Source organism: Mycetomoellerius zeteki, unplaced genomic scaffold (assembly GCF_001594055.1).
Source record: "Mycetomoellerius zeteki isolate Tzet28-1 unplaced genomic scaffold, Tzet1.0 scaffold709, whole genome shotgun sequence".
Taxonomy (NCBI): Eukaryota; Metazoa; Arthropoda; class Insecta; order Hymenoptera; family Formicidae; genus Mycetomoellerius; species Mycetomoellerius zeteki.
Genome location: NW_017257730.1, coordinates 1,917 through 16,286, shown reverse-complemented (window position 1 = coordinate 16,286; position 14,370 = coordinate 1,917). Strand labels below are relative to the sequence as shown.

The window sequence follows — 14,370 nt, the reverse complement described above, 5'->3', positions numbered from 1 at the left end:
TTTGAATATATCTCTCTTCTGTAACTTTTTAATAAATTACTTATCCATTTATTAAGAATTCTAATATAATGTATAAGTATTTATATCGAAAAATAATTTATATTAAAATAAATTGATAAAGACTAAAATAAAAAAATAAAAAGTAAAGTATAGGTACTTTATATATCAAGGAATATACGGTAGTCTTTTAAATGTATAAAAAGTTCGTTTATACATTATCATTGTCTATCATCGAACCACTTGCCATTTTTTTGGAATTATTATGTTATATTATTAATTAAAACAATTCGCTGCATGAAGCAAAACAATTTGTCTCGTCCCGTATTTCCTCTATATTCATAGCGAGAATGCGGAAGTTTGTTTCATTTAGATTTAATGTATTAGTAAAAACTCGCTGAAATCTGTTTGTTAAAACCATCAGACATTTTCCATGATTTACAACTTTCATTCCACTTGCAAATTGCAATAATTCGGAATTTTGCGCTATAACCTCCTAAAAATTAATGTTTGATTTTACAAAAATTAAAATTGTACCTACTACAATAATTGCTTTCGCAAGAAACAAAATAATGTTAGTAGAATATAAATATTCGAAATAATTTGTTACCGAATAATTAAAACATGAAAAGAAAATGCGTTTAAATATCTTACTGTATTGGTAGAATGAAATTCTGTTCCAGTATCTTGGCACAAAATGGATGTTTTCGGAATATTGCTAAAAAATATTGCGCATTGCTTGGATGCTATCGGTCCCGTTTGGCCAGATAACGTACCCGCTAGTTGAGTTAGTTTATCAACTTCACTTTGGCTTAGTTTTAAATTGTTTAGTTTTAAACATTCTTGATGAAGATTACACAGATCCATCTTATATATTTCCTTTCCCGCTAAGGGAGCATAATACAACTCTGAAACATTTGCAATGGAGATATTAACAATCGCAAAGGCTAACAGTATGACATTACTTACTGGCAAAGTTTTTATTTTCTTACATTATAGTTAAGCGTAAATATGTATAAATAGATAAGAAAGCAAAAACAAATGGAAATGATACGACTCAAGTATCAACTTAAAGATGGATTAAAATTTTTTTAGATATATACAGACTTAATGAGTTTGTATAATAATCGAAATAATTTTTTTATGTAAAAAATAAGTACTTACGTTCATAAATAATTGTTAAACCGAGAATACCGTCCTCCAAATAAAAACTCTGGTTTTCTATCGTAAAATTGGCATCAGTCGGTTTCATGTAATTAGATTCGATTCTGCAGAAGCCAATATTTTCGTTGTAAATAGCCAAACCGTAACCTTCTACGTCAGCCATAAATACCTGAACGTATTTCTATGTTAACCTATTATATAATTGTTATAATAATTGCATTTCGAATTAAGTCACATTATACTAACGGTCGCATCACTTATGTATTTGCAATCTCGAACATAAGCAAGTGGTGTTACGAGCAATCCAGTGCCATTTTTGTTGTTAGCGATGTGAGGTGGAATGTCAATACGTTTAACGAGCATATTATTTTCTAAATCGAAGATCAATAGTTGCGGAGGACAAACGGCGTTTACTCCGACTTTGCCGCAATCCAGAACGAAGATGTGATTGCATTTGATCTAATGCCAAATGTAGATATGCATAATAATATTAATATTTATAATAATTATATGTCGCTTTAAAAAATATTAATGCTCACGGACACTCGATATACACTTATGATACCATTGCAATCATTCTCATTATACCATGACCAACTTGGATATGGATCCAAAAGTGGACCTCCCGGTCCTGTTTCATCAGATACTACCATCAGACTAGCTGGTACTCCTTGTTCTCTTACCGAAGTAACGAATATTCTACCATCTACAAAAATTTTGTTTGTAAAAAATTGCATGCTATTCAGTATGTTTTATCGCAAATATATTATAATTTTATATTGCAACAGTACTATTCTTATTATTTTACTTATTTTTTTATCAATATGTTGAATATAATGTTGATCATGACGTTCATATTAAATACTATGTTCATAAATTACGTTTACTAGAAAAGGTATTTATGTTTCAATAAGAAAGAAATATAATTATATTTACATTTAATGTAAAATTACATCAAATTTAGTTAGCTTACTTTGAATAGTAATAGCCTACCTTGCGCTTCGTCCACGTCGTATAAAACGCATGAGTTAGGATTATATTTGCCAGAATTTATCGCATCATTCCTTTGATTCTCACTATCCCAAAGAAAATCAACGTATTGCCAATCGTACACATTTTTTAGATTAATACTAAAGCTTACAGTTACGATTGTCAGAATTGATATGACAAATAAAGGTTGCTTCATTTTTAGCGAATAGCTATTATAACTATTATTATACACAGGAAAATAATATAACTAAGCTCTACCAATAGACACGTATTTCGCAAATACAAATCTGTTAATGGTAGATTGCACGATGTTAGTCGATATTTACGGAAAGTTTTCAAGTTCATACATATGAAAATACTTTACTGGAAAGTCTCACTATCACCAGCGATAAATAATGCGGTCTCGCTTAAAAGTCGTTTCATTTATGTTATTCATAATGATATTTTGTGCAGGTGCATATAATATGCAAAATGTTATTTTATCAATGGGACTTTCAGAAACGAAAAATATTTTTTATATACAATTATGTTTTATTTTTTTGTTTTTTGTTTTACAATCGTAAAATAATGTATTAATTCTGAAATTGTGCATAATTAATTCTTTTTTTTATTGTTTATGTATATGCCAAAGTTGGTACGCGGGTTTACGACCATAGTGGTTGGCTGAAGCAAAACAATTTGTCTCGTTTCGTATTCGATTCCTATTCAATCGGAGAAAGCGGAAATTTATCTAGTTTAGATCTAATTTATCATTAAGAGCAAGCTGAAGCCTGTTTGATACGATTAGCAGGTTTCCCGAAGTATTTCCAACTTTCAATGCAGCCACATATTGCAATTTTTATCGTTATCTATCAATGAATTCTTGAGTAACGGAGGATAATGTATTTATTATATAGAGAAATACAGTGAATATAAAAATATAATCGATCAACTAGAATCCTATATCAGTCGAAGCTAGATCTTAAAATGCTTAAATAATTCAATCTTGAATCATGCTAAATATGCTATACATATATGTACTTAACATATATACCACATTTGTAGTCTAACAAACTGTGCGCCGAAAAATTTCCGGACTATATAAACGCAATTAAACCACTGTAGTAATCTCGCGAATTAAATTATTTTCTAATAATTTCGATGCTCAAACAGGCATCATATTTCAAAGACGTTAATATGCTGAAAAAACTGTAATTAAATTTATTGCGAAAAATATTATTTCATCCGGGAGTCGAACCCGGATCTTTGTATTTCGTACGAGCGTCCTAAACCATTAGACTACCGAGGCAATAAAATATAATGTGACATAAAGACAGTATCATTAAACTATTTGTCTTTCTGTAGTAGAATGAACGTTTCTGGGACGTTGCTAAAAAATATTACATTATCCTTAAATGTTATCGGACCCCTTTAGCTAGTAATATACCTACCTGCAGTTAATCTGTTAGCCTCGCTATTACTTAATTTTGATATTCTCGTATATTATGTATAACTATCTTAAATATTTCGCACCTCGCAAAAGAGAGGAGAGCATAGAATAACTTTAAAACATTTGCAACAAAGATATTAACAATCACAGAGATTAGAGAATGCCATCATTATTTATAGAAAAGCTTTCTATACTTTTTAATTTTTGTAAGTTATAGGTAAAGTTTAAATATGCATAACTATTAATTTTGAAAAATAAATAAATAAAAGTAATATAATTCAAGTAATTAAATTAAAGCTGTACTGAAATTCTTTAATTTACTTGTATATCAATTTATTATATAGGCAATTAATACAATAATTGCATTCCGAATTAAGTGTTAAGTTACAAAATGTGATGTGCGTGTTTTTGTGAAATAAAAACATCTTTATATTTAAAATTATCATCATTTATTTGATTAGCATCAGCCTACTTGGCGTCCTGTCTATATGTTGTATGAAATGTACTCGCTAGCACGTTATATTATAATTGTCTCGATTCTATCGCGTTTTCAGCTTTTGCGTCGAATCTTTCCACAGATAATGAAGATAGATACTTCCATTCGTTTATAGGTCTTTCAGTTCAACACTAAAGCTTATATTTATGATTGTTAGAATTAATGCAATAAGTAATAGATGCGTCATTTTCAGTATAACATGAGTTATGGTAGAGTATTCATTACTATGATGATCACTAATATTTGTAATAAAATGATTGAGTTTCAGTGATAGACTTTATCACGTATATCGCAAGAGTGAATAATAACAGCTTGTGCAATGTTAGACAATATTCATTGCTGGTGTTATATAAAAGCTATTGCAAGTTTATATAGAACGTAGTACTTATTTATAATATTTTTAATAGTTCTTTATACAATACAATTGATAGTTAAAAACTGCAATGTTTAAAGTCATGTGAGCTAGTATTATTGATAATAATAATTGTATGTATAGTAAGTGCAAAAAGTATTCGTACAGAGAAAATATTAAAAAAAACCTTATTTTTAAAAAGTAAGTATCATCCAGCGAGAGAAATGATTCCAAGTCAATTCGACGTTTAATTGTCAGTTATTTCTTATTGGGTAATTAACAATTTATTCATAAAGAATAAAATAGTATGTTTCTCAAAGTTATATGTACTAAAAAGATGTGTATTAATTATAAAAAATATATCATCTTAAAAATAAGCGAAAATAAAAAATCGTATTGTTTGGACGCTCAAAAAGTATTCGTATACCTAATCGAGAAATTCAACTTTTAAAAAATCAGGAATACACACGCGAAGTGCGTTTGTTTATGTTACAACAGAATGTATTTATTATATAAAATTGCTAATTAATGTTTATTTTCTACAAATGAGTTTTGTTATAAAAAATGTCTTCGTACAAATATTTTTTGCATTCACTGTATATCTAATGCACAATATGTTATCTTATCAATAAGTCCTTGAAGTACGGAAGATATCATGTTTGTTATATAAGAAATACACAGTGAACATAAAAATATTGTCATGTAAAGGTAGTACCGTTAAACAGTTCAATCTTTGTCCATAATTTTTTATTATTTATGTAAGAAATAATGCAAATTGCGATTTTTAAATTCCATCTAAATTTTAAATTCCATTTAAATTTTAATTCTATCTAAATATGTCTTATCTCAAATTATTTAAAAGGTTCAAACGTATTTCATAACATTTAATTCAATTATATTATTATATTTTACTTTGTTATAGATGCATAATGAGCAAGATGTTATTTTATCAATGGAATTTTAAGAACGAAAAATGTATAATCAATATTTTATTCTTTTCCTTTTGTCTTATAATTGTTAAATAAGATAACAGTAACTTGTTTAAGTAATGATATTATTGCTTTATGCAATTATTTTGTTATTAATAATGTATTAATTTTGATAGTGTGTATAACTAATTGTACATTATTCTTTTTTTTATATATTTTATATGTATATATGCATCTCAAACAAAAGTTTCTTGAAAATCATTTTATTTTCTAGTGAAAATATGATATCATACATAATTTCTAAGGCCCCGTCTACAATCAAGTCGGCTGATGATTGTCGGATGACGTTAGTCGTAAAAGATGGGACCTGACCAATTAAACGACGCCCGACAGCCGACATCAAAAACCAAGGTTGTGCGCATGCGCACGATATACGACACCGTCTTCCGATTGATTGTAGACTAGGCCTTAGAGACAAAGTATTATGATGTCTAGGTTAATGGCCGTGGTGATTGGAATCAAAACATTTTCTCTCGTTTTTTATTTTCATGATATTTAACTGGAGTATGCGGAAGTTTATCTCGTTTAGGTTTAAATTATTATTAAAGACACATTGAAGTCTGTTTGTTGCGATTAGTATTTTTCCTTCCTTATGCTCTCTAACTTTCCTCTCTTTATGTCTTATAACTTTTAGTCCACCCGGAAATTGCAATTTTTCAGAATTTTGTGCAATGACCACCTAAAAATTGATAATTTCATGTTATAACAATTAAAATTGTATCAATAGTTGTTATCATTAGACATAACTATGTTAATAGAATACAGTATTTACAATAATTTATTATGAAGTAGTATACAGAAAATAATTATATTTAAATATCTCTTACACTGCTGGAAGGATCGAATTTCTTAGTAGTGTCCGCACAAAGAATAGACGTTTCCGGGATATTGCTAAAAAATATTACATTACCGTAGGATGCTATCGGTCCCGTTTGGCCAGATAATATATTCGCCACTTTAGTTAATCTATTAGCCTCACTATTGCTTAGTTTTGAACATTTTCTTAGAGTATGCTTATTCATCTTGAATATTCTATTCCCTGCTAAAGGAGCGTAAAATAAATCTAAAACATTTACAACATATTAATATAATTCCAAAAATCAGCGAATGCTATCGATTATTTACAGAAAAGCTTTTTATCCTTTATTACATTTCATCCTTTATTACATTTTTGTTCGTTATAAGGCGTGAATATGCATAATTATTAACGTTGAAAAATAAGTAAATAGAAGTATTTTGATGTAAATACTGTCAAAACTGGATTTAAGTTCTGTAACATTTACTCATATAATGTAATAAGCTTACATAACAATTAAAATCATTTTTGTTTTAAAAACTTGAGTACTTGCTTTCATGAATGGTTGCTAAACCAAGAATACCGTCTTCCAAATAAAAACTCTCGTTTTCTATGGTAAAATTGGGATGAGTTGGTTTCATGAAATCAGATTCAATTCTGCAGAAGCCTAAGTATCTATTGTATATCACTAAACCAAAACCTATTACGTCAGACATATACACCTGTGTATATATATTTGTATTAGTATGTTGATATAATATTTTATATTATTATTATTATTAATATATTAGTTGCAGCTGGGCATTCATTGCAAGATATAATGTGTTAACTAAACAATATATACAGGGTGTCCTATTGTAATTTACTCAGGCAACTATCTCGAAAAATATGCGGTATGGAAAATTTTTCAAATAAAAGTGAAATGATTTTAAGAGGAATGTATTTTGGTCACAAGTGGGGCTGCCAAAACATATAAAGGTCACCTTCATTTTTTAATGAAATTACATGATATGACTCTGAATTATTCTGTATAAAAATATTAAGATAGAGGTATCAAAAAATCAATAGTTTACGAGATATTTCATACTTTATTCTGACACATATTGACATAAGATATCAAGTATATATATCTGATAAACTATTATTTTTTTGATAATTGAACCTTAATACTTTCATGAATAAAGTAATGAATAGAATCCAGTTGGGTAAAAAAACAGTTGCAGTTTTAAAAAAATATGTAGGCAAAATAATTTATTAAATACAAAATAATTAGAAGAATCATGTTATGTAAAAAAAATCATATTTAAAAAAAAGTGGAGTTGACATTCGTATCATTTCGGCGCCTCCATCTAATAAAAAATGAAACAACGTAATCAAAATACGTCCTTTTCAAAATTCTACTTTATTCTACCTTTATCAGAAATATTTTTCTGTGTCTTCCATATTTCGAAATATTTTCAAGCTATTTGTCTAGGTAAATTAAAATGGGACACTCTGTATTTGCACTATTACAGAACATATACTATTATGATTATAAACGCGTAAAATCTGAGAAAATACTAACAGTTGCATCATCTATGCGACTGCAATCTCGAACATAAGCAAGTGGTGTTACAAGCAATCCTCTGCCATTTTTATTATCAGCAATGTTAGATGGAATAATAATACGATCAACGAGCATATCATTTTCTAAATTAAAGATCAATAGTTTCGAAGGACAAACTTTATCTCCTTGGAGTCCATCTTTCCTTCCAAAGTCCAGAACGAAAAGGTGATTACATTTGATCTAACGCAAAAATATGTAGATATGCACAATATACAGGGTGTTTCCAAATTAAATCGCAAAACTTCGGGAGCGTGTAGAGGAGTAAAAAACTAAGAAAAAAAGTCCTATAGACATATGCTCGTTTTTGCTCCGTTTCAGAGAAATCGAAAAAAAATGTTTATATTTCTTGCCATATCTAGCACCGACATATTTGATTACATTTTCCACTTTCTGTTATGAATTTGTCAGTCGCTCTTTGAAAGCCTTTAATAGTAGATGAATTTTGTCTTTTGCAATATGCCGCGTACGTATTCTAATAGTGAATATGCTGATATGGTTTTTGTATACGGTTTCTGCAACGGTAATGCTTTAAAGGCCTGGCTGCTACAAGAGCCGTGTTTGACAGATGCAATGCTTGTATTGCTGCAAGAGGTGCACATTTCGAATTATATATATATATATATACAATAATGTATAATATAAATTATTTGTATACTATATATAACTATATATCGTTTTAAAGAAAGAAACTAATACTCACAGATATCCGTAATACACTTATAATATTGTTATTGCAATCAGTAGTGTCATTATACCATGACCAATTTGGATACGGAGACAAAAGTGGACCTCCCGGTCCTCTTTCATCACTTACTGTCATTACACTTGCTGGTACTCCTTTATCTCTTACTACAGTAACGAATACTCTACCATCTATAAATTGATTGCAAAGATCTTGTGCATTCAAAACATGTCTTTATTGTAAAGATATCATAATTGTATTGCAGAAATAATTTCTATTGCATCAACAACATAGAATACTATATTAATTAAGCTTTCATGTATAAAGTTATTTATTTTTGATTACCGTTATTTTTTTTATTAAAGTTAGAGGAGATCGGGTCTCGTTGGCACAAGAGATAAGTTGGCATTGCGTTCCATTTATGTATTTGTGGCAAAAGAAACAATGGAAAAGTTACTGCAAAATATCTCTTATAACATAGGTACTTCTCCCTCAATTTCATTTAAATTAAATGAGTATTACAATAGAAAAAGAAAAAAATCTAATTCAAGAACAGGCAAGTAAATTTTTGATCATTTCATAAATTCATATTAATGTCCTTCGGCTTGAGAAAGCAAATCTAAGGGATGTATTATTAGTTAAAAGAAAAGTGTTTGTTAGTGTACAACACGTTATTTTGAGTAACAATAGTAATTTATTACAATAAAGTGATCAAAATCAGACATGTGTAGGGATGGGGTACTTTGGCTCATATCATAAGAAAAAGTTAGGTTGATTTATTGTATCGCACATGTGAACATTCATTTACAATTTAACTCTGACAAAACACTTTATATTTAATATTTCTATATTAAAATGTAAGATAGAACTAAAATAATTTATATTTGTTTTTCTGTAACATTTTACTCTTTGATGATTACAAAATAACTTTGAAAGATACAATTTTTACTAAGAAATATATATCTACTCTCTAATTTTTATTTCTATTACTTTTCTATTACGTTTTTGTTAATTTAATATAGAATTTATCACAAAGACAATTTATACTATGATACACTGTAAAAAATAAAATGTTAATTTTAATTTACAGACGTTTAGTGGACTTTCTGAGACATGCAAAAATGTTGAAATTAACATTTTTGTGTTAATTTTAACGTTTTTGCATGTCTCAGAAAGTCCACTAAATGTCTTTAAGTTAAAATTAACATTTTATAATATTTTTTACAGTGTATGTACTAATTTACCCCACATATTGGGGCAAGTTAACTACAATGCAGTATTTTCGTATTTCATTTATTGCAAAGAAAGTATACAGTGTATAGAACTATTATTAGTATGAAAATGTAGAGAAAGGTTCTCTCTATCACACTGATGTATTTTAATCATAATAGTTAATTATTTAAAAAATCAAATGCCAAAATTGTAAAAACTGTGCCAACGAGACCTGATCTCCTTTATTGTTATTTCTTTGATGAGCTTACCTGATGCTTCGTCTACGTCAAATAAAATATTCTTGCTAGGGTCATAATTGTCAGATTTTATCACTTCCTGTCTTTGAAAATTATTCCACACATAATCAACATATTTCCATTCATACCGATCTTCTAGTTTAACACCGAAGCTTATATTTGCGATCATTACAAGTAATACAATTATTAATGAATGCATCATTTTCACTGTAAATGACGATCACTAACAATAATAATAATAATAAAATGATTGAATGTCAGCGATAGAGATATATCACAAAAGTGAATGCGGCAATAATAAGTTTATGTGATGTTAGACAATATTCACTGCAGGATTATATAGAAATTACTAAGTTCGTATAATGCATAGACGTTCTTAAAAGATATTTTTCCAAGAACTTTTATTATATAATATAATAATCGATAGTAAAAAATGCTAATATTTAAATTTATGTCAACCTTATCGATAATAATAATAATGGTTTTAAATGTATATAATACGCAATATGTTATTTATCAATGAGTCCGTGAGGAATAGAGATAACGTATGTGTTACACAGAAATACGTTTTATTATTAAATATAATTAAACATAATAAAGCAAGTCACGTAAAGGTATCACCATTAAACTGTTTCATCTCTGTCAATCACTTATTATTTATTATAAAAATTATTGTAAATTGCATCTCATTTATATATATATATACATATATATTCTTTATTAATTAAATTTTAATTTCATTTGTATCTTATATGTCTCAAAATATATTTAGAAAGTTCGAATATATTTTGTAACGTTCAATTACATTTTGTATTCACGGAAGTATTTATTATATATATGGATGTTTAGTTTTATACATTTTATTAAATATATTGATCTTCTACAATATTTGAAATACACCATTTGATTTTTACAAGGTTATTTAATAAAATCATTAAACATACTGATTTGATTAATGGTTACACCAAATTCGAAGAATCAGCTGAAAATTAGTTGGTATTGTTAAAACGATAATTAATAATATATTCTGTTGTAATATAAACATGTGATAATAAATTGTTTAAGATAATGTTATAAATTCTAAACCATTACATTAATAGAACTATTTTTGATACAATACATTACTAATTACTTTAATGACAAAATACAAGTGATTAATTTTAAGAAGAATTATGTAAAAAATGCTTTTTTCGCTTGATAAAACATTTTATGGCATTTAATTTATTCTACTTCGTTACAGGTGCATAATGCGTAGGTTATTTTATTAATTAAACCTTTAAAAACAAAAAATACTGCATTTTTTATGTCATTAAAATTTCTTTGTTTTTTGTTTTATAATTGTGAAATAAGAGGACAATGGGTGAGGATTATTTAAATAAAGAAATTGTTTTATACAATTATTTTGTTATTAATAATTATATACAACGTATTAATATTACATAATAATAAAAGTGTGCGTAACTAATTGTTACAGAGGAGAAGGTGGTATTACAGCCAATGTAGATATTGTGGCCCCCCTTAATATCACCGCTTTTATGTAGCGAATCCTAATGATTACTTATGCAATTATTTATTTAGTAGCTCGCCGTTACACCATTAATGTACCAATACTCAATAGCCAGCACTCATTATAACGTATTTTTTAAGTATTTCGAATCGTTTTTGAGGTACATTTTAGCATTTAATTACACTTACTTCCTCTCTCATTTTTCTTGAACTCGAGCGTATTATCACACGAATAGATGTATATCTGATTGTGTTGTTTGCTAATTTAACATTTTATTTGACTGTACATATTTTGAGTTATGCAAATTTATACAATAGCATGGCATTTTGCTAATATGGCCCTCTATGCGTATTAATTACTCACGGCCTCTTCTTTGATATTAAAATAATTATTTGATAATCGATTGTAGCTTTACTATTAATCTATAGTTTATATTACATGTATGTAGATTTCTAATACTGAGCAATTTACATGCGGCAGGAGTTATATATATATATATATATATACATATATTTGCATAATTCGAATACATACACTATAATATTTTACTTTTTATGTGAATTGTGTGTGTGTGTGTGTGTGTGTGTGTGTGTGTGTAACCAAATACTGTTTTTTAAACAAAACGAATTTTTTATATCAATTTTTGTGGAAGGCTATATTACTATCCCTGTTTTCCTTCGAGCCATTATATAGTGTCGCTATATTTTTATAAATAGCGTCCTAAGTAATAAATGTTTCATAACTTTAAGTCTAGAATTGATTGAACAATTTATACTATAGAAAATAAAATGATCTTAAGAAAATTTTTATTTAAGATGCTTACATATAAAAAATAGAAAACAAGGTATAATGTAGAGAGGGTGATATTAAGGCATCCCACTTACATTTTGTATAATAACTTGGTTAATAATCAATATTTAAATTTTAACAATTGTAATTGTTGAGTTATAAATTTAAATATTGATTATTAACCAAGTTATTATACAAAATGTAAGTGGGATGCCTTAATATCACCCTCTCTACATTATACCTTGTTTTCTATTTTTTATATGTAAGCATCTTAAATAAAAATTTTCTTAAGATCATTTTATTTTCTATAGTGAACATAATATGTTAAATTCTTAGGGGCTAGTTAAATTCTAAAGTATTATAATATCCACGTTTATGACCGTGATGATTGGAAACAAAACAATTTGCTTTTTCTATTTCTTCCTTATTCAACGAGAGAATGCGGAAGTTTGTCTCGTTGAATGTTAAATCATGCTGAAATCTGTTTGTTAGGACTAATACTTTTTCAATATCCTGATTTCTTCCATCTTTCCATCCTTTATGTCTTGTAACAGTTATAGCTTTCATTCCACTCGGAAATTGTAACTTCTCGGAATCTTGCGCAATGACCATCTAAAAATTGACATTTCATTTTATAACAATTAAAATTGTATCAATACCTGTTATCAATATAGACGTAATTATGTTAATCATAATAGAATATGAGTATAGTATTTACAATAATTTATTATGAAGTAATATACAGAAAATAATTATATTTAAATATCTCTTACACTGCTGGAAGGATCGAATTTCTTAGTAGTGTCCGCACAAAGAATAGACGTTTCCGGGATATTGCTAAAAAATATTACATTACCGTAGGATGCTATCGGTCCCGTTTGGCCCCAGATAATATACCCGCCACTTTAGTTAATTTATTAGCCTTACTATTGCTTAATTTTGAACATTTTTTTAGAGTATGCTTATTCATCTTGAATATTCTATTCCCCGCTAAAGGAGCGTAAAGTAAATCTAAAACATTTACAACGGACGTATTAATATAATTGCAAAAATCAGCGAATGCTATCGATTATTTACAGAAAAATTTTCTATCCTTTGTACATTTTTTATCGTTATAAGGCGTAAATATGGATAATTATTAACATTGAAAAAGTAAGTAAATGGAAGTATTTGGATGTAAATATTGTCAAAACTGGATTTAAGTTCTGTAATATTTACTCATATAATGTAATAAGCTTACATAATTAAAATCATTTTTGTTTTAAAAATTTGAGTACTTGCTTTTATTAATGGTTGTTAAACCAAGAATACCGTCTTCCAAATAAAAACTCTCGTTTTCTATAGTAAAATAGGGATGAGTTGGTTTCATGAAATCAGATTCAATTCTGCAGAAGCCTGAGTGTCTGTTGTATGTCACTAAACCGTAACCTGCAACGTCAGCCATATCCCGACTAGAAATTTATTCAGTGGTCCTAGCTAGGTTGACCTTATTAACCATCAGGTCCTGTTAAGGTAAGGTTTATTGGGACCTGATCAATCATGTAACGCAGCACATTAGGCAGGACCTTATCGGGATAGCCTTATCAGGTTTATATCGGGTTCATTATTAAATCCTTATTAACGCGCCACAGCATACCCGATTAGAAATTTATCCAAGGATTTTAGCAGATCCTAATCAGGTTGACTTGGCTAGGACCTGCTAAAATCACTGGATAAATTTTTAAGTCGAGTTCAAATGCTATTAATTTAGCATCACATTCCAAAAGAAGCAAAAAACATATATTTCAGAGGCCCAGAAGACATACTCTGAAGGAACTTTATAATCTCTCTAAGAGATTATCCAAATTGATTTGCCTACGCCTTCTTATAGAACTTGTAGACATTTTCTTCTTACGAGTAACACGTCCATCTCGTGGCGTGGCTGCGTACTAGAAACGAGATCAACCATACTCAAACCTGACGAGGATTTTCTTAGATGTACCTTATTCAGGATTATCTTAGGTCAACCAAACTAGGTCCTTATAACATATAAAGCAATTATAACCTTACAAAGGCCAACCATATTCAAACCTGACGAGAACCCCCTTAGGTGTACCTTATTCAG

The 14,370-nt window shown here is 28.3% G+C and overlaps 3 protein-coding genes across 3 annotated transcripts in view; all 3 read right to left on the bottom strand.

Annotated features, from left to right (window-relative positions):
- Positions 1 to 231: 231 nt before the first annotated feature.
- On the bottom strand, positions 232 to 2,377 carry LOC108729239 (major royal jelly protein 3). Its single transcript, XM_018458252.1, has 6 exons — positions 2,155 to 2,377; positions 1,701 to 1,867; positions 1,408 to 1,620; positions 1,162 to 1,330; positions 652 to 905; positions 232 to 493 (listed from the first exon to the last, which is right to left on the bottom strand). The coding sequence occupies exons 1-6, from the start codon at positions 2,345 to 2,347 to the stop codon at positions 278 to 280; spliced, it is 1,212 nt and encodes a 403-aa protein (XP_018313754.1). The 5' UTR covers positions 2,348 to 2,377; the 3' UTR covers positions 232 to 277.
- Positions 2,378 to 5,853: 3,476 nt separating this feature from the next.
- LOC108729237 (major royal jelly protein 1) lies at positions 5,854 to 10,139 on the bottom strand. The gene is made up of 6 exons (XM_018458251.1): positions 9,983 to 10,139; positions 8,535 to 8,692; positions 7,778 to 7,999; positions 6,767 to 6,935; positions 6,245 to 6,480; positions 5,854 to 6,096 (listed from the first exon to the last, which is right to left on the bottom strand). The coding sequence occupies exons 1-6, from the start codon at positions 10,137 to 10,139 to the stop codon at positions 5,854 to 5,856; spliced, it is 1,185 nt and encodes a 394-aa protein (XP_018313753.1).
- Positions 10,140 to 12,605: 2,466 nt separating this feature from the next.
- The window catches only part of LOC108729236 (major royal jelly protein 1-like), a 3,098-nt gene continuing 1,333 nt past the window's right edge, over positions 12,606 to 14,370 (bottom strand). Inside the window, 5 exon segments of the mRNA XM_018458250.1 lie at positions 12,606 to 12,779; positions 12,819 to 12,878; positions 13,040 to 13,150; positions 13,153 to 13,277; positions 13,548 to 13,711. Coding sequence (XP_018313752.1) covers positions 12,606 to 12,779; positions 12,819 to 12,878; positions 13,040 to 13,150; positions 13,153 to 13,277; positions 13,548 to 13,711 — 634 coding nt within the window.